This window comes from Paramormyrops kingsleyae, chromosome 10 (assembly GCF_048594095.1).
Source record: "Paramormyrops kingsleyae isolate MSU_618 chromosome 10, PKINGS_0.4, whole genome shotgun sequence".
Classification (NCBI taxonomy): Eukaryota; Metazoa; Chordata; class Actinopteri; order Osteoglossiformes; family Mormyridae; genus Paramormyrops; species Paramormyrops kingsleyae.
In genome coordinates, this window is record NC_132806.1 from 25,503,538 (window position 1) to 25,519,108 (window position 15,571).

At 44.0% G+C, this 15,571-nt stretch overlaps 1 protein-coding gene across 1 annotated transcript; it reads left to right on the forward strand.

The window, feature by feature from the left end:
- The first annotated feature begins 6,081 nt into the window (after window positions 1-6,081).
- On the forward strand, window positions 6,082-15,316 carry rlim (ring finger protein, LIM domain interacting). Its single transcript, XM_023816417.2, has 4 exons — window positions 6,082-6,508; window positions 7,632-7,843; window positions 9,726-9,824; window positions 10,140-15,316. Exons 2-4 carry the CDS (start codon window positions 7,675-7,677, stop codon window positions 11,897-11,899), a joined length of 2,028 nt encoding a protein of 675 aa, XP_023672185.1. The 5' UTR covers window positions 6,082-6,508; window positions 7,632-7,674; the 3' UTR covers window positions 11,900-15,316.
- The last annotated feature ends 255 nt before the right edge of the window (window positions 15,317-15,571 follow it).

Here is a 15,571-nt window from a genome sequence, read left to right on the forward strand (position 1 = left end):
TGACCTATAAGGGCCCATTTCACAAGTTACGGGACTTAAAGGATCTGCTGCTAATGTCTTGGTGCCAGATACCAAAGGACACCTTCAGAGGTCTTGTGGAGTCCATGCCTCAATGGGACAGAGCTGTTTTATGACATGAAGGGGACCTACACAATATCAGGCAGGTGGTTTTAATGTTATGGCTGATCAGTGTATTTTATGTTTATTTCACAATTTCTTACAGTACAAGAGAGAACAGTAGAGTTGGCTTATATGATATCAGCTGTGTCAGCCAAAAACAATTGGAAATAAGTGCCAAGTATTTGCATTTGTAGCTGAAATATAGAGATGAGAGGCAGAAGGGCACTATTGATATTGTTCTTTTGGTTATGACTGCAAGACACTTAATAATCCCAAGATACACTCCCCTGATTGGAGAGACCGGCATCTGTCAGTATTAAGTGCGTGAGCGCCAGCTAACAGGACTGAAGCCCATTCACAAAAATTGCAAATTCAAGCAAAGAAACACTTATGCGGGAATTTATGACTAATGTTCTATGGCTCGAAACTTAAGCGGTGGTGTTGAAATGTGAGCAAAAATAAGAGATATCAAGATATCAGACCCCAAGAATGAGCCTTGGCGATTTAAACTTTTTGGCATCAATGCAAGTAGCTGCATTATGCTTTGAGTGGCTTAGGTAAGATGAGCTCACAGAGGTATTATAAGTGCTATGGTGCAATTGATTGGTCTGGGGGCCACTGTTGCTATTTATCTGTGGGGATTTAAATGTCTTACTTTATAATATCCCCAACCACTATTTGTTTTTAGTGTCTCGAAGGATTTCCTGTCTCTACTGTAGTCCTAAAATAGATCAGAAATATAGAACAACTGTTGTTAGGTATTTTTAGAGATATAGAATAACAGTTGTTATGTATTTTGTCCGAAAGCCAGATTCATAGGAAATATGGCCAAGGAAAACTGCTGAGACACTGGATAAGCGAATGAAGGAGAGGTTGTCAGAGGAAATAATGGTAGGAAATGGTGACGAATCGCAAAACTGGCAAACATCTGCAGGAGAGAAATGTCAGCCTGGTCACCCAGCTACCATCAGGGCCTCTGTCAGCAAAGAGGGACAAACGTATCAATCCACGAGGAAAGCCACTCTCTCTGGTAAATGCCACCCAGCTCTTTGCCTGGGAGCCCACGAGCAATGAGCCTCAACTGGCCATAAGCTCAATAGAGCTACGGAAGGACTGAATTGATCCCTGCTCTTCCCATGCAAGACCAAACACCAGAGGGGATGGAGACAGACAAAGATGGATTGCTTTTCCTGTTCATCTCCTTCAGAGGTACAACAAGCCCATTACCGAGACCCTTAGGTTGCCTGATAGAGAATGGCAGCATGCCGTGGTCTGTCAACCTTTGGAGCTGGGCCATGCTACAGTAAAACTGGCCATTTAGCTGCCTTCAAAAGATACATCACAATGTGTACATAAGCAAAGTGTAATGTAGAATCTGGGCATGATACACAATACAAATATTAGGAGTACTTACGGTACAGGGAACCAAGCAAACACTCCAGGAATAGGAAATTATAGAACTCCTGTTTGTATGCTTTTATGACACAATCCCATCACACATAGCCTACTGTTTGAATTTGCACTCCAAAGACTGTACACGCAACCAGAAGTGAGATCCTGATAACTCTCATTTACATATATGAACATTTACATATTTAGCAGACGTTTTCATCCCAACTGACATACAATTAAAAGAGCAGGGTCAGACAATCCCTGAAGCAATTGGGGTTAAGGGCCAGATATTTATTTGCTTATATTTTCCCTTACAGGACTTTCTGTTGGTGTAGCATTCTGAACTAGGGTACATCTATCTTCATGTTCCTGAACTAGTATAAGGTCATAGGTTGCCAGGGGACATTCTGACTGGGATGCCAGCCCATTGTAGGGCAAATACACAATGGGATAATTTACTGACACCACAGTAACACTTTACTTAAACCCATGTTTGTAGTAATTTATAAACATATTCATGATACATTATAATGCATTCATAAAGCATTATAAACATGTCTATACTTATTTATAAAAAAAAGCATTGCGCATTATAGCCATGCTTATTATGCATTATGAAGCACTCATATAAAGCTCTCATTTATAATGCACTATAGATACCTTTATAATGCAGTACAAAGCATCCTTAATGCTTATAGCGATCATTAAACTGCATTATAAAGGTATCTATAGTTCATTATAGATGACAGCTTCAAAAGACAGTCATAATGTATGATATACATGGCTATAATATGTTTTGCCTTTTGATAAATATTTATATCCATGTTTATAAAGCTTTATGAATGCATTATAATGCATTATGAATGTGTTTATAAATTACTAAAAACATGGCCTTAAGTAAAGTGTTACCGACACCACTTTGCTTAACCACAAAATTTTGGACTATTGGAGGAAACTAGAGTACCCTCTGGAAATCATCGCAAACACAAGGAGAATATGAAAGCTTCACACATACACAGAGCCAGAGTTTGAGCCCCCAGCTGTGCGACTTTGAGGCCATGAGACGCCATACCACCTACTCTTCCTTTATCAAACCTAAAATATTCCACTGCAAGTGCACCATCAAAATGCTAAACCAGCTGCATTTGTCCTTGAGATCCTAATTTTGCTGTGTAGCAATCTAGCTACCTAGCCATCCACATATTAAGAAGCACGTCCCTTTTTTATGCTGACAGGACTTGAAGATGATGCTGTGATTCTTGACACCTCACAGTTGTCAGTGCGTCACTCTCATTGTCAGGGAAACGTCTTGACTTAGTGCTGCTGGTGGATTCCCGAGCTGAGATTATAATAAGACCACAGCCAGAAACATTTGTCAGCTATAACGACAAGACATGTGCCAGGCAAACCGCATTATCACGATAATGCAGAGAGCTAAATATAAGTGTTTCCGCAATTCAATAATCAGCCATCTGTTCTGCGGCGATATGGATGGAGACTCTGTTAATTTACCAACAATAGCCACAGATAAACTGACCAGACTAATGAGGCTAACTCAGTCTTAAGAGCAAGGACAATATATGGATGTGAGGCATTGAGGATAATGATGCTGACATGAATCTAAGCTAGTGTCTAACATATTTGTGACATGAGTGAAATGGATTAAAGGGCCACATCCCGACAGTTCTTACTTTCATTGTTATGCGGAGTGACAGAGTCAAGAAAATCTAGTTTACCCACTTCCCAGAAATAAACAGGCGCTATTACTTGAAAACACAAAATATGAAGAACTGTGACCCTTTGCGGGTAAGTGGGATGGAAAATAAATGAAGCGAAATATGGTGGAAAACATTAATCACCAAAAAAAATAATAAAAGTGAAACTGTTTGCAACTAGTTACTGTTTTTTGGGCTAATTGTCAGTCTTCCCCAAGCTGTTTTTCATTACTGAATTCAGAGTATTTTTACGTTTATATTTTCACATTAAATTACAAGAGAAAGGTTTGTTTAGCCAGTGACCATCTAGAAGGCTGTGTTTTGTAGCTACTGTTCTCACCCAGGAAGTCACATATGACTGCGTTTCTCACGCTCATACCTCTCCTTTGCTCTTCCTCCTGAGCACTGACTCAATCAATACCCTAACTCCTGCCCATTCAGACAGCTCCCATCTCGGAAACGGCAGTGCTCACAGCCCCCCCGGGCATTTTCTGGTCACATAAGGCAGGGGGGTGGGGGGGGGATGCTCATGAGGAAGAGTCAAGCTGGCAAGCAGCACTGACCTGTATAGAGCAAAGGTTATGTTCTGCACTGAAGCAAAAATCAGCTAGACAGATCTGCTTTTACCTATGTGTACTGAATGTGTCCCGTTCCCGGTGACTTCCTTGGCAACGATCCGCGGTAGGTGCCGGGGGCAGGTCCAGATGTTCCACAGCTTGTGGCACCACACTGTCACATTTTAATGTAATTGTATTATGCTGTTTCTCTCGCGGTTCACTGATGATTGCTGCTATAAAAACAGGAAGCCTGTCACAATTTGGGGCTAGGTGTACTAAAATCTGCTGATATGCCTCAGTAAAAATTAGCAGCTATCCTTCACTAACCTGCAAGGATGAGAGAGGGAAAAAAATAGTTTTAGTCCTTGCCAAACCACGGCTGCTAATTACCAAATAACTGCAAAGCATTTTGTTATGCAGATGATTTGACAGTTTATTTTCTTGGTCTACAGTTCATTTATTTCTTTTCTTTTTTATTTATATTTTATTATTGGCACCATATTGATTTTTTTCACCACCTGCTGCTGTGTTAAATGTTTATGTGGCATCGTACACGTTTAATGAAAACATGCATACTTCATCCTTCTTGTCACAGGAAAATGGCCTTTGTTAGGTGGAAAATATTTTTTTTCTATTTCTAACTATATTTTCAAATTGATGTCGACACAAGAAGAGAGAGACGCGTGGCGAGGTTCGGCTGAAGCATCCCACAGTATTTTATTTTTATTTAACACAAAGAAAGCACGGGCAAAAATGCTTTTAAATAATGCAGACTAACTGGGGATTTTTGAAGTTGAGTGGATAAACTTCACTGTGACTGCAACTAAAATAATGTTTTAAAAAAAACATTAAAAATAAAAGACATTCAAACCCTAACATACATCTTTCATCCTCTAATATGTGATTTTTCTCACACCTAATTAATACTAATGACTACACGGTAATTAGTTGTCCTTATCCCCCCAAGTAAACATGCAGAGAGTGCTGGTGGCCCACATGCTATGGAACAGGATGACATTAGCTGAAACTTCAAACTGCATTTGAACTCTGTGTTTAACTCAGGTTATTCATTTGCCACTGAGCAAACACTCAGATCTGGGGAAAAATCAGGACTGCCTGTAGTGGGGAGGAAGATTTCAGAAATAAACAACAACAGATTTTCTTAATAGAAAAATAGGAGTTCTGATAAATCACATAATGTTATAGTGAAGGCATATACTGTATACATTTAATGTTTTATTAAGCTTAATAATTACTGCTCCCACAAAATCACAAAACACCCATATATTTTATTTTCTTATGCCAATATATTCTAGAAATAAAATCTTGCTCAAGTAGTATGGCATACTGGGTAGCATGCCTGCCACACGCATAAAGGGTTGGGGGCATATTTGCAGAATTTGCGCATGCAATGGTGCATGTAACTTACTCACCCTGTTCAAATGAGAAAAGATGAGATATATGAGAAGAAGCATTCCAACGTACTTGCATTTGTGCAAATGGCAAATGAAGCATCGTTTCATAGTGTGTGGTTGTGTCCCTGTGATAAACTGGTATCCTGTTCAAAGACCAGACTTATGCACGGGCTAACCTGGGCTATAGCCCAGGGCCCCAAAGTATAGGGGCCCAAAATGTTTCTGTCTGGTTGTTACAGCAGCAGTGTATGCTATAAGTACAGTATAGCCCCAACAATAACTATAGTCCTGCAGCCCCCAACCCCCTCGCTTCAGCCCTGCTGTCAATGTATCTTCCTGGATCAGGATCCTGGGTCACCGTGACCCTGTACTGGAAAACACAGTTAAATAAGATTTTCTGTTTAGTATGTACTCAGGCAGCCTATTAGCCTATCTGCACATTTTTAGGCTGTGGACGTAAAATGGAGTACTAAGAAGAATACTGTGTGAAAATCCAGACATACACAGTGGAGATGAAATTCAACCCCCCCCCCCCCCAACATTGGAGGTGTGAGGTAATGGTGCTACCCACCAAGCCCCCATGCTGCCCTCAACTCATCAACTAAGTGACAGTGTACAATCAGTATGTCATATGCACAGCAAGGTTTTATCTCAGAAACGGGCATTAAGAGGAGCACACTCACTGACTAACACTAAGAAGGATACATCGCAATATAGGACATAAACGGAAACGACATCCAAATTCATTTCTTTTCAGAAAGCATTTCGAGCAATGAATGTGCAAGCCATGATCTGGTGCCCGCCTCCGCAATACCTAATGCCAACATTAGATGTCGCAACATTAGATGTCGCTCAACGTATACTCTAATCATCTAATGCCTTGCTGGTCGTGTACGGACGGGCATCGCGTACAGATAGCATGGATAACGGCTTAAACTGTGCAATTCGGAACCAAAACCTCATCATGGATGTTATAATAGATCTCAGGGTCATAATCATTGCCATTTATGTTGAAATAAGGTTACTTCGTGTAATATCGACACCTTTTAATGTTTATTTGTTTAATTAACAGCTGTCTTCAGCATCTGCGGTACTTCTCGCCGACCACCCGAGGGCGCCAGCCGGCTCCCGTCAGCACCGGAAGTCATCCCCATATCCGCCTGTGGCGTATTTCCGGATCGCATTTTCCAGTTTCCGCAATATTTTGCCATAATAGAGAGAAAATGGCGTCTTGAGATTGTACCTTCTTAAGACGTATCGGAGGGAAAAAACGAAAGAAACAGACAGTTACAAAAACGGACCGAAAGAGGTATTATCGGCCGAGTTTGTTTTACTTGCGGAGAGTCAGCGGAATTACTTTAATTAGTTCCATAGGATAAAAAGCTTGTTAATGCTCAGCTAACGACTGTATGGGATAGAGGAAGCCCTTCACTCAGCTTCCCGTAGAGAGTTACACAACACAAGAGCATAACTGGATTGGGTGGAATCCACCCATTAAATATCATGAAAGCTAGGCTGTAGTATTTTTTGGCAGAATATACGTACTTTCGTTGTATTTCTAGGTAGGCCTGTAACGCTAGTAATGTAGCTTGTATTATAACTAGTCAGTTAACCAGTTATGACTAACGCTACGATAGAAAGTACATCCTAAACAAGAACCGCGTCGACTGATTCATAACGTAACAGAAATACGTTCGTAGTACGTACAGTTTCTATTTCTGGTTAATATCATACTATGTAGTTTACCGTCCAGCCAGCGAGTTGGCCAACGGTCTGGTGCCATTTTGTTTTTTCTCTCGTATTCTAACATTAGTCAGCCTGTTTCACGTCGACCTTTTGTTCGCTTGCAAGAGTTGTGGCCAGCCTCCGGTGTGATCCGTGTAGCTAACTCGTCCCATTAGTCGTTTCTCGCTGGCTTGTCAAGTTGAAAAGTGGCCGCCTGAGAGAAGGTGTAGTTAGCCACCCGACTAGCCGTGCTAATGGAGAGCAGATGACGCACGGCCACCACCGGGCCCATTTTATCCGGCGACAGCCGGGGTGCCGTGGAAATTAAAAGCAATTCGCAAACACACTTGAAGGATTTTCAGTGACCTTGTGATCTCTGTCTCTCTTAAGTATTAAATCGCCATCTATAAGCTAGCATGTATAATCACGTGTGATTGAACACTTTGTAGTAGTTACCGTTCGGAGGTTTTTAAGCGGTGTCTGTCGATGTCTTGTTTTGCACATAATACCCATCCCTTTTGTATCAGGTCGTACCTTACAATGGTTACAATTCAAGCACAGGGACTGGTCATTGACTGATGCTGTTGCGCCAGTTTCAGTTGTATGCTGCTTGACTAAATGATCTGGATGCTTTGGATTGATGGTTTATGAGTTTTGTAAAATGAGTGAAACTTGAGAGTGATCCATAATCTCCTCCCTGTTCTCAGTTGCACTGGGCCCGCACTCCCCCCACCCCCTCCCTGGCAGGCGATGGAGAATTCTGACAGTTTAGAGCAGGGGACTGGCGAGCAGTCGGATTCTCAGCGTCGCCAGCAGCTGGACCGTCTGGATCGAGAAGAGGCCTTCTACCAGTTTGTCAATGGCTTGAGCGAGGAGGACTATCGGCTGATGCGAGATAATAATCTCCTGGGCACCCCTGGTAAGAAACTAATTTATTTAAACCCCTCCCCAACTGACTTTGCATTTATGGTTGGCTTTCTACCACCCTATTTTATCACCTAAAATGGCACCCAGGCTAATTTTCACCTAACCTCGGTAAATGAAACTAGGGAATCACAGCTGTAATGCCTTGGTGGGATATCTGGCACAGGGTGTGACTCAATTGGCAATAAAGAGTGGGATCTCCTAGCAGTGGGATTTCAGGCCATGAAAATGGGGTCAAAAAAGACCTGACTCAAGTTTAACTGTGTTGTAAAGCCTAAAACTAATAGGACCTTTAAATATTTAAAGTGGGGTCATGAATAATCAAGGTTTCCTTTAGTTCTGTTAAAACCTGGGTTTGTTTTCCGAGCAGTTTTCTGGGAAATAACCCAGAGGTGTGTTTCACTTGATTGAATTCTGTCCCCAACATTTAATGGAATCCAATTCATTTTCAGAGCTGATTTGCAGGCTCTGAAAATTTACTGGTGGTTTTTATCAAAAAGAAAGGGTAATTTGTCATTTAAAAAAGGTTTTTCTAATGTTGGGTGTAGCTCTTTGTCATTTTGATGGTTTCAAATTGATTGTAAAACTTTTTGTTATGAAATGTTACCCTTGTACCAATTTGTAGAATCATGTTCCCTCTCTGTTTACCAGTTTGAAACTTGAAATTTTATTTGCTGTGTGCTGCCAGACACATGCTACTGAGCGACATGTAAATCCCTATCGTATACTTAGTAGTGTCATGTTCTGCATTTAATTGTGTTTTAAAGGTTTGTTTTCTGAAATCTGAAGGTTTTCTGGGTTTGTATGTCTCATTTGGTATTCCTGTGGGTTTAAATTACCATGCATGCAAACAGTGTGAATGGTTTTGCAGTATTTTTTGTAAAATTAAATTTTGCCCGTCATTTTTTGGGCAAATACTGTTTTATGTCTCATGAATTCTTTGGCATTGTGGTTTATATTAGGAACAAAGTGTATGGGTCGTTTTGTCACAGACTTTTTTCCCCTGTAACTAATAAATCTCGTGAGAGATTTACATCATCTTTTTTACATTCCTTGGCATTACACTCTGTGATTTAAGCTGAACCTTCTGGTCTGGTTGATGCTGCATTTTTTTCCTAAATTAGTTGAATGTACTGAGGATAATGGGCTGATCTTTTAAATGTTTAATGTTACAGTTCCCTTGGCAATTTCTGGCCATTTGTAAGTGACATTCCCTTGTGCTGTAATAGTGCAATTTTGAAATCGTTTAATTTGTGTTTTTAATATTTATTGAACCCCCTCACTTGTAATTTGACCAGCCTGGCTTAGATGTTAAGCTGTCTGGAATTTTTGAATTAAGCGCCGATTTGCTGGTTTTAAATTCTGAATGGGGCTTGTGTCCGTGTGCGCGCATGTGTGTTTGTGAGAAGAAAGAAGAGACAAAGTGAATATCAAGAACCATTGAAGATGGCCAATCCATTTCTGTCCCAGGACAGTGAGAGGGAAGGTAATTTTGGAGCATCCTTTCCCCAAGTGTGGTGCCAGTTGACGGCATTGAACAGGCAGTGCTTGTCCTGGTAAGTCTGCTGGTCTCCAGTCCTGTCCTGTTGCTGGTTTTACACGAAAGGATACAGCTGTCTGGACATCAACTACAGAGGAGTACTAGGTGCAGTTTTTTTTTTTTTTTTTATGTTCTGTGCTATTTTTTTCCCCCTCCAGTTTCGCTGTATTCTTGTTTTGAATTTTTAATTAAGAATTTAAATTAGCCTCCAAAAAGTAAAATTTAATAACTTAAGTTGGTAACCTCGCAGCAGACTTGGTTTCTGGAAGCTGCTTGAATACATTATTCACTGTATTTGATAACAAAGCTCAAAATTGCAATTTTTATTTTCTGTAAGGCGAGACAACGGAGGAGGAACTTTTGAGTCGACTTCAGCAAATCAAAGATGGACCCGATCCTTCGAGCAACACTGAAGGCAGAGCTGATGAGACTAGCGGTATGTCACTGATAAATGAGCATCATTCATTGGAAACCAAGCCTCTAATTTAATCTTGGCCTGCAGTTTGATGCCAGGTCAGTTGGCGGTGCTGTAGCCTCAAAGATCTGGGCTCTGTGTGTGTTGTATGGATTGTCCAGGGTGTCGTCCTCCCTGTGTTCTGCTCTTTCTGGTATAGACTCCAGATTCTGAAGCCCTGTGTAGTTTTGGATGTGCAGTTTTTTGGAGTGCTATTTGAGTTTGATCCTAATTTCTAGACTCTTTCTTAAACCTTCTTGTGGGATTCAGGGTTTTAATGCTATTTTAATCTTGTAGGATCTGAGGTTTCTGAGGAAGACTCCAGCGGAGACTCGCTCCTGGATTGGCTGAACACCGTCAGGCGGGCAGGCAATACGACACGGAGCGGTCACCGTGGAAACCAGTCTTGGAGGGCAGTGAGCAGGACCAACCCCAACAGCGGCGACTTCCGCTTCAGCCTTGAGATAAATGTCAATCGTAATGTTGCCGAGCATCAGGTGTGGACCCATGATACTGCGCCGGCGGAAGGTGACGGGGCAGAGCCTCCTGGTCCCAGGGTGGTGCCGGAGGCTGCCATGGAAACTTCAGATGTGGTGGAGGAGCCCGTGGTGGAGGAGCCCGTGGTGGAGGAGCCCGTGGTGGAGGAGCCCGTGGTGGAGGAGCCAGTTGTGGAAGAGCCCGTGGTGGAGGAGCCAGTTGTGGAGGAGCCCGTGGTGGAGGAGCTGGCTGTTATCATGGAGCCCGAGCCTGAGCCTGAGCCCGAGCCTGAGCCTGAGCCCCAGCCCAGTCCGGTTCCTCCCAGAGTTGAGGCTGCCCCAGAGCCTGCCAGCCCTCATGCACGGGTGCCAGCTCCTCCAAGTCCTCTGGCAGAGGATTCTTCCCGCAGGGGCCAGAGGAGGCCCAGGAGCCGCAGTCCTGAGCGACGGCAGACCAGGGCGCGCCCCGATAGGAGTCGCTCCCCTCTTCTCAGTCTGGACCGACTAGATGGGCTGACCTCGGGTCTTCGCCAGCCGTCTCCTCGCTACCCCAGTATAGTCCCCGAGGTGGAGGTGGAGGGCAGCTCCAGGACCCGACAGCATGTTACATCCAGGCAGGGTGCCGCCGAACATGACCCCCAGCCGGGGCGCGGTGGGGCTGAACTGACCCCACCTGCCCCAGAGGCGGAGGGCGGCGCCAGTGCCGAGGGGGGACCCGCTGGCCGTCGCCCCCCGACCATCATGCTGGACCTGCAGGTACGGCGTGTACGGCCCGGCGAGTACCGCGCTGGGGACAGCATTGCGAACCGCACCCGCTCACGGTCCCAGACGGCCAACAACACCTACCTGTATGAGAGTGAGCGGGGTGGCTTCCGGCGGACCTTCTCGCGCTCAGAGCGTGCTGGTGTGCGCACCTACGTCAGCACCATCCGCATCCCCATCCGCCGCATCTCGGATGCTGGCCTGAGTGAGGCCACCTCCATGGCCCTGCAGTCCATGATCCGGCAGATCATGACGGGCTTTGGCGAACTCAGCTACTTCATGGACTCCGACACAGAGTCCCTGGACTCTGGCCGGGGCTCAGCCCACAACCCGGAGCATGCGGCGTCTCCCGGAAACCCCGAGGCTCCGGCCGCCCCCGAGGCACCCTCTGCCGGTCACCAGGAGAGTGCCGGCCCACGGACGGAGGAACGGTCCGGGGAGGGTGCCGCCTCCGCCCCCGCATCCAGCAGGGCGTCCCGCCCGGCGCCTCGTGCGCCCATCAGCCTGGAGGAGTCGGGCTCCCTCCCCTTCCTGCGGCTGGCCCACTTCTTCCTGCTGAACGACGATGACGATGAGCAGCCGCGGGGTCTCACGAAGGAGCAGATCGACAACCTGGCCACACGCAACTTCGGCGAGAGTGACGCCCTCAAGACATGCAGCGTGTGTATCACGGAGTACGCGCAGGGTCACAAGTTGCGCAAGTTGCCCTGCTCACACGAGTACCATGTGCACTGCATCGACCGCTGGCTCTCCGAGAACTCGACCTGCCCCATATGCCGCAGGGCTGTCCTCGTGTCTGGTCGGGAGAGCGTGGTTTAACGGGGGCCCCCCCCCCACCCCCGTCGCAGTACCTTTAAGCCTTTTTACGTATTACTACGGCAAACCGTGTGTCACACCACAAGGTTTTAGCTTACACTTAACAACCTTTTCATCTTTTCACCGCAGTGGGTTTTGAGGCCTGCTGTAGCTCTCTTTTGGGTTTAAGCGGAGGTACAACAAGGTTGGCGCTACAGCCGTTCAGACGACGGCAGCAGGGCGTATCCCTGACGATTCCCGAAGCTTGCAATCAAGTCACTTCTCTCCTGTCTTTCATAAATTAATAATCTGTGGTAAAACTCAACACAGCATCATTAGCCTGATGCGGTCTGCTGGGTGATGCGGTCCTGAGTGGAATGAGGCAGATGCCAGGAAGGCAAGGGTGTGTCCCGTGCACGTAACGGAAGCTGACGTCTTGACCTGTAGTGTCATGGTGTGGAGACTGGGGTCGTGCCCCAGCTGCTAGCCTGTAAATTCTACGGTTAAGCTTTTTCACTGCTTGGTAAACCAATTAAAAGCATTTTTGCCGGAGATCACAGAGGGATTCTCGGAAACATGCTCCTCAGACCCGGAATGCGTCCATGGAGGTCGGTTTGATGGGATCCCTTCAGTGACGTTGGGGAGGAACACCATGCCGTTCCTCTGCAGTGTTTTTCGTTGGCCCTCTGCCCTTATCTGTCCCTGTACCCCTCTATCCACTACCTGCATGGCGCAGTCTGATGCTTCGTTCCGCTTCTGATGTGTTGTAGTGTGGTGAGGGCATGTGTGTGAGATGAGTAGGCACTGCAGGTAGTTTAGTTAAGGGCGACCTTTATATAACAAGCTAGTTGATTCTTCCCTCGTAGGGGAAGGTCTCCGAACACCCATGGCGCTGCCCCCCCCCCCCCCCAAAATGCGGTAACCCTGTCACTTCCCAAGTGTTCAAGCAAGTGTTTTTTCGTACAAGCTTTCGTTTTTTTTTTTTTTTTAAGTAAATAAAACACAAGGACGGTCCATATGTATTATTTGATGGTCAGTGTATCCTTCCAGACCTGGATGTCCAGATATCGATCACACTGTTGATGCGGCTTTAGTCTGGGTGCGTGATACTGAAAAGCAGCTTCCGTCGCCCCCTCTTGGAGATGGGAACACCAGTCTCGCATAAGAAAACCCAGGAAACGTCAACAATGATAAACTCTCTCTCTATAAATGTTAACTGTGAATATAAGCATACAATCAAGCCTTAGTTTCCTCTTTCTCTATAGGTTCTGAATGTTCCGGAAGCTCTTCTGTGTAGCCTTGGGGAGCAATGAGTTGTAAAACAATTATCTGCAGCCTCTGTTCCCATCCTTTGCTATAATTGTTTTTTTTTCCTCTTGGAGTGCAGTGGTCAAATTCTTCTCTGGAAGAAAAGCATTCAAGTTTTATTCTGTAAGCCGTGTATTAAATGAAGATATTGAAAACTAAGGGACAGGTACTGTTAATTACAATGGTATAAATATGATTTGATTTAGAATTAGCTTTGGATGAAATGGAGAAGAAGAAGCCTGTTAACCTGGATGCCAGTGTAACGGGTCAAAAACCTGTTGTGGGGGGAAAAAAATTCTGGGAATTGGTAGGACCAGTTAAGTTGATTGAACTTATGGTTAATCATAAGCATTTGCATATTTAAGAATTTTAATAGAAATTCTCTTTAGGATATTAAAGTATGCGCAAAAGATTGCAAGCACCACGTGTATGTATGTATATTTTTTACCATGTTTCTCCATAATTCTAATGGTGACCTTGTCACAGTTCAGCCCCCCCCCTTAATATTCCCATAACATTAAAGCTTGCTTCTCCTATTGTCTGTCTTGTATTTTTTCATTTGGTTTAGAATATTTCAGTGGAGGGTTGAGATGTTAATATTTACCTTTGGCAACATAGAGGTTTAATGTGGCCCTGTTTCCCCTTGCCCTTTAGAAATGCTGCCCCCCATGTTTTATGAATATACTCTCAGACCCGGCTTGCTGGTTCCGCCCAACCCCCCCGATTCCTTGTTCATTTTGCTTTGAAGACCCATAACTTTTTTTCTTAACATGATGGTTACTTACCTGCTAGTTGTATTAGATGTAAATGTCCATTTTAGGGGCACGACAGTCTGAAAGGTGAATTCCATGGTCCAGATGATTTGCTCCTGTATTTTGCCACACCGATAGAGTTCAATGCAAAACTGCTGATTGAAGGAAAATACTTGCAATTTATCATCTGTAAAAAAAAACAACAACAAAAGAACAGTTGAGCTACACTTTGTGAGGAACAGCAGGCTGTAATTTTATTTTTGTAGGTTAGAATATGCCACATTGCACTGGGTGGGGAGGGGGGGCGTCGTATTCATGTTTGCATGGCTCAGTTTCTTTTTGCATACATGATCGTTCACTTCGCCACAGAGTCATAAGTCTACTAGTTATCTTGTTCGCATTTTTTTTTTCCAGGTGGTCAAATATGTTTCAACTTTGTTTTTCATTGTGGATTTCATTATATACTCACAGTACCCATAATTGTCTAACTTTCTTTTACTTCAATGGTTGTATAGAAAGTCTTCAAGCAGTTCTTTAAGAATGTTTGTTTTTATATGTAACACCACATTGATGGGTATATTTTCTTTCTCTGAAAGCACTTTTGTGAAATTATGAATCCCCTCAGTATTTTTGAAATATATTTTTAATTTGTGTGTTGTCCCTCTAGTTGTCTCTGTTTCCTATGTCTACATAGTGTTTTCTCATATTTAACTCTTATTTTCCTTAAATATAATTCATAACTCATTTTAAATTGAAATGCATGGTCTGGGTTGTTTGGGAAAAGTCATTTTAGGACAGGTGAAATTGTACCTTGTGTATAAACTGAGTGTGATTAAAGGAACCCGATCACATTCACACTGTAGTAACGAAAGCTGCCCCTTCAGCCATTCTCCGAACTGTTTTCACTGTTGGATGCGTCTTTTCTGGAAGCTTTCAAAATTGATTGCAAGTCGGGTGTCAGAAATGCCTGGTGTTCAGCCCTGGATCGTTTTGTACAGGATACTTGGAGAAGACAGCATATTAACTTGAAGCAGTATTTCAAGTGCTTTTATTTTATTTTAATTTTTTTTAAGTCAACAATGGGCGTGTTTAAGTGTGGATTTGAGCACCGTTAATTGGGGGATTTTTTTTCTTTTTCTTTTTTTTTTTTGCGCTGCTTGCTGGATGAACTCGTGCTCAGTTCCCTTCCTTGCTGACCGTGGGCATTGCTGTTTGCCGCTTTGCACATGCCTCCAAGAGATGAGATGTATTACCTGGACTGGGTCAACCTGGAGAGGACGACTGCAGCAGCCATATGGGTCTGCCCTGGCACAGCAGTGCTGGAATGTGTAATTCATTGTATATTACAGTCAGAAATAAAGAATGGACAACTTTTCTTTGATTTGAGGGGCTTCCTTGATTTATTCTGCTGTTTGGCCGATTTGATACCTTGTTTCAGTGATGACTTTGTACTCCATAGGCATAGTTAATGGGTGTCTGTGCTGTGCCATAATGCTGTGGCTGATTTAGCCACCTGCCAGTGGTTCCCACAGCACTACTGTAGACGGCCAATGAGCTGCAGACAAGGGTGAATGTTATGCTGTAAGTGTTTTGCTGTAATGCTGCTGTTATAATGCGGGCTAAGCCTCTGTTCCTG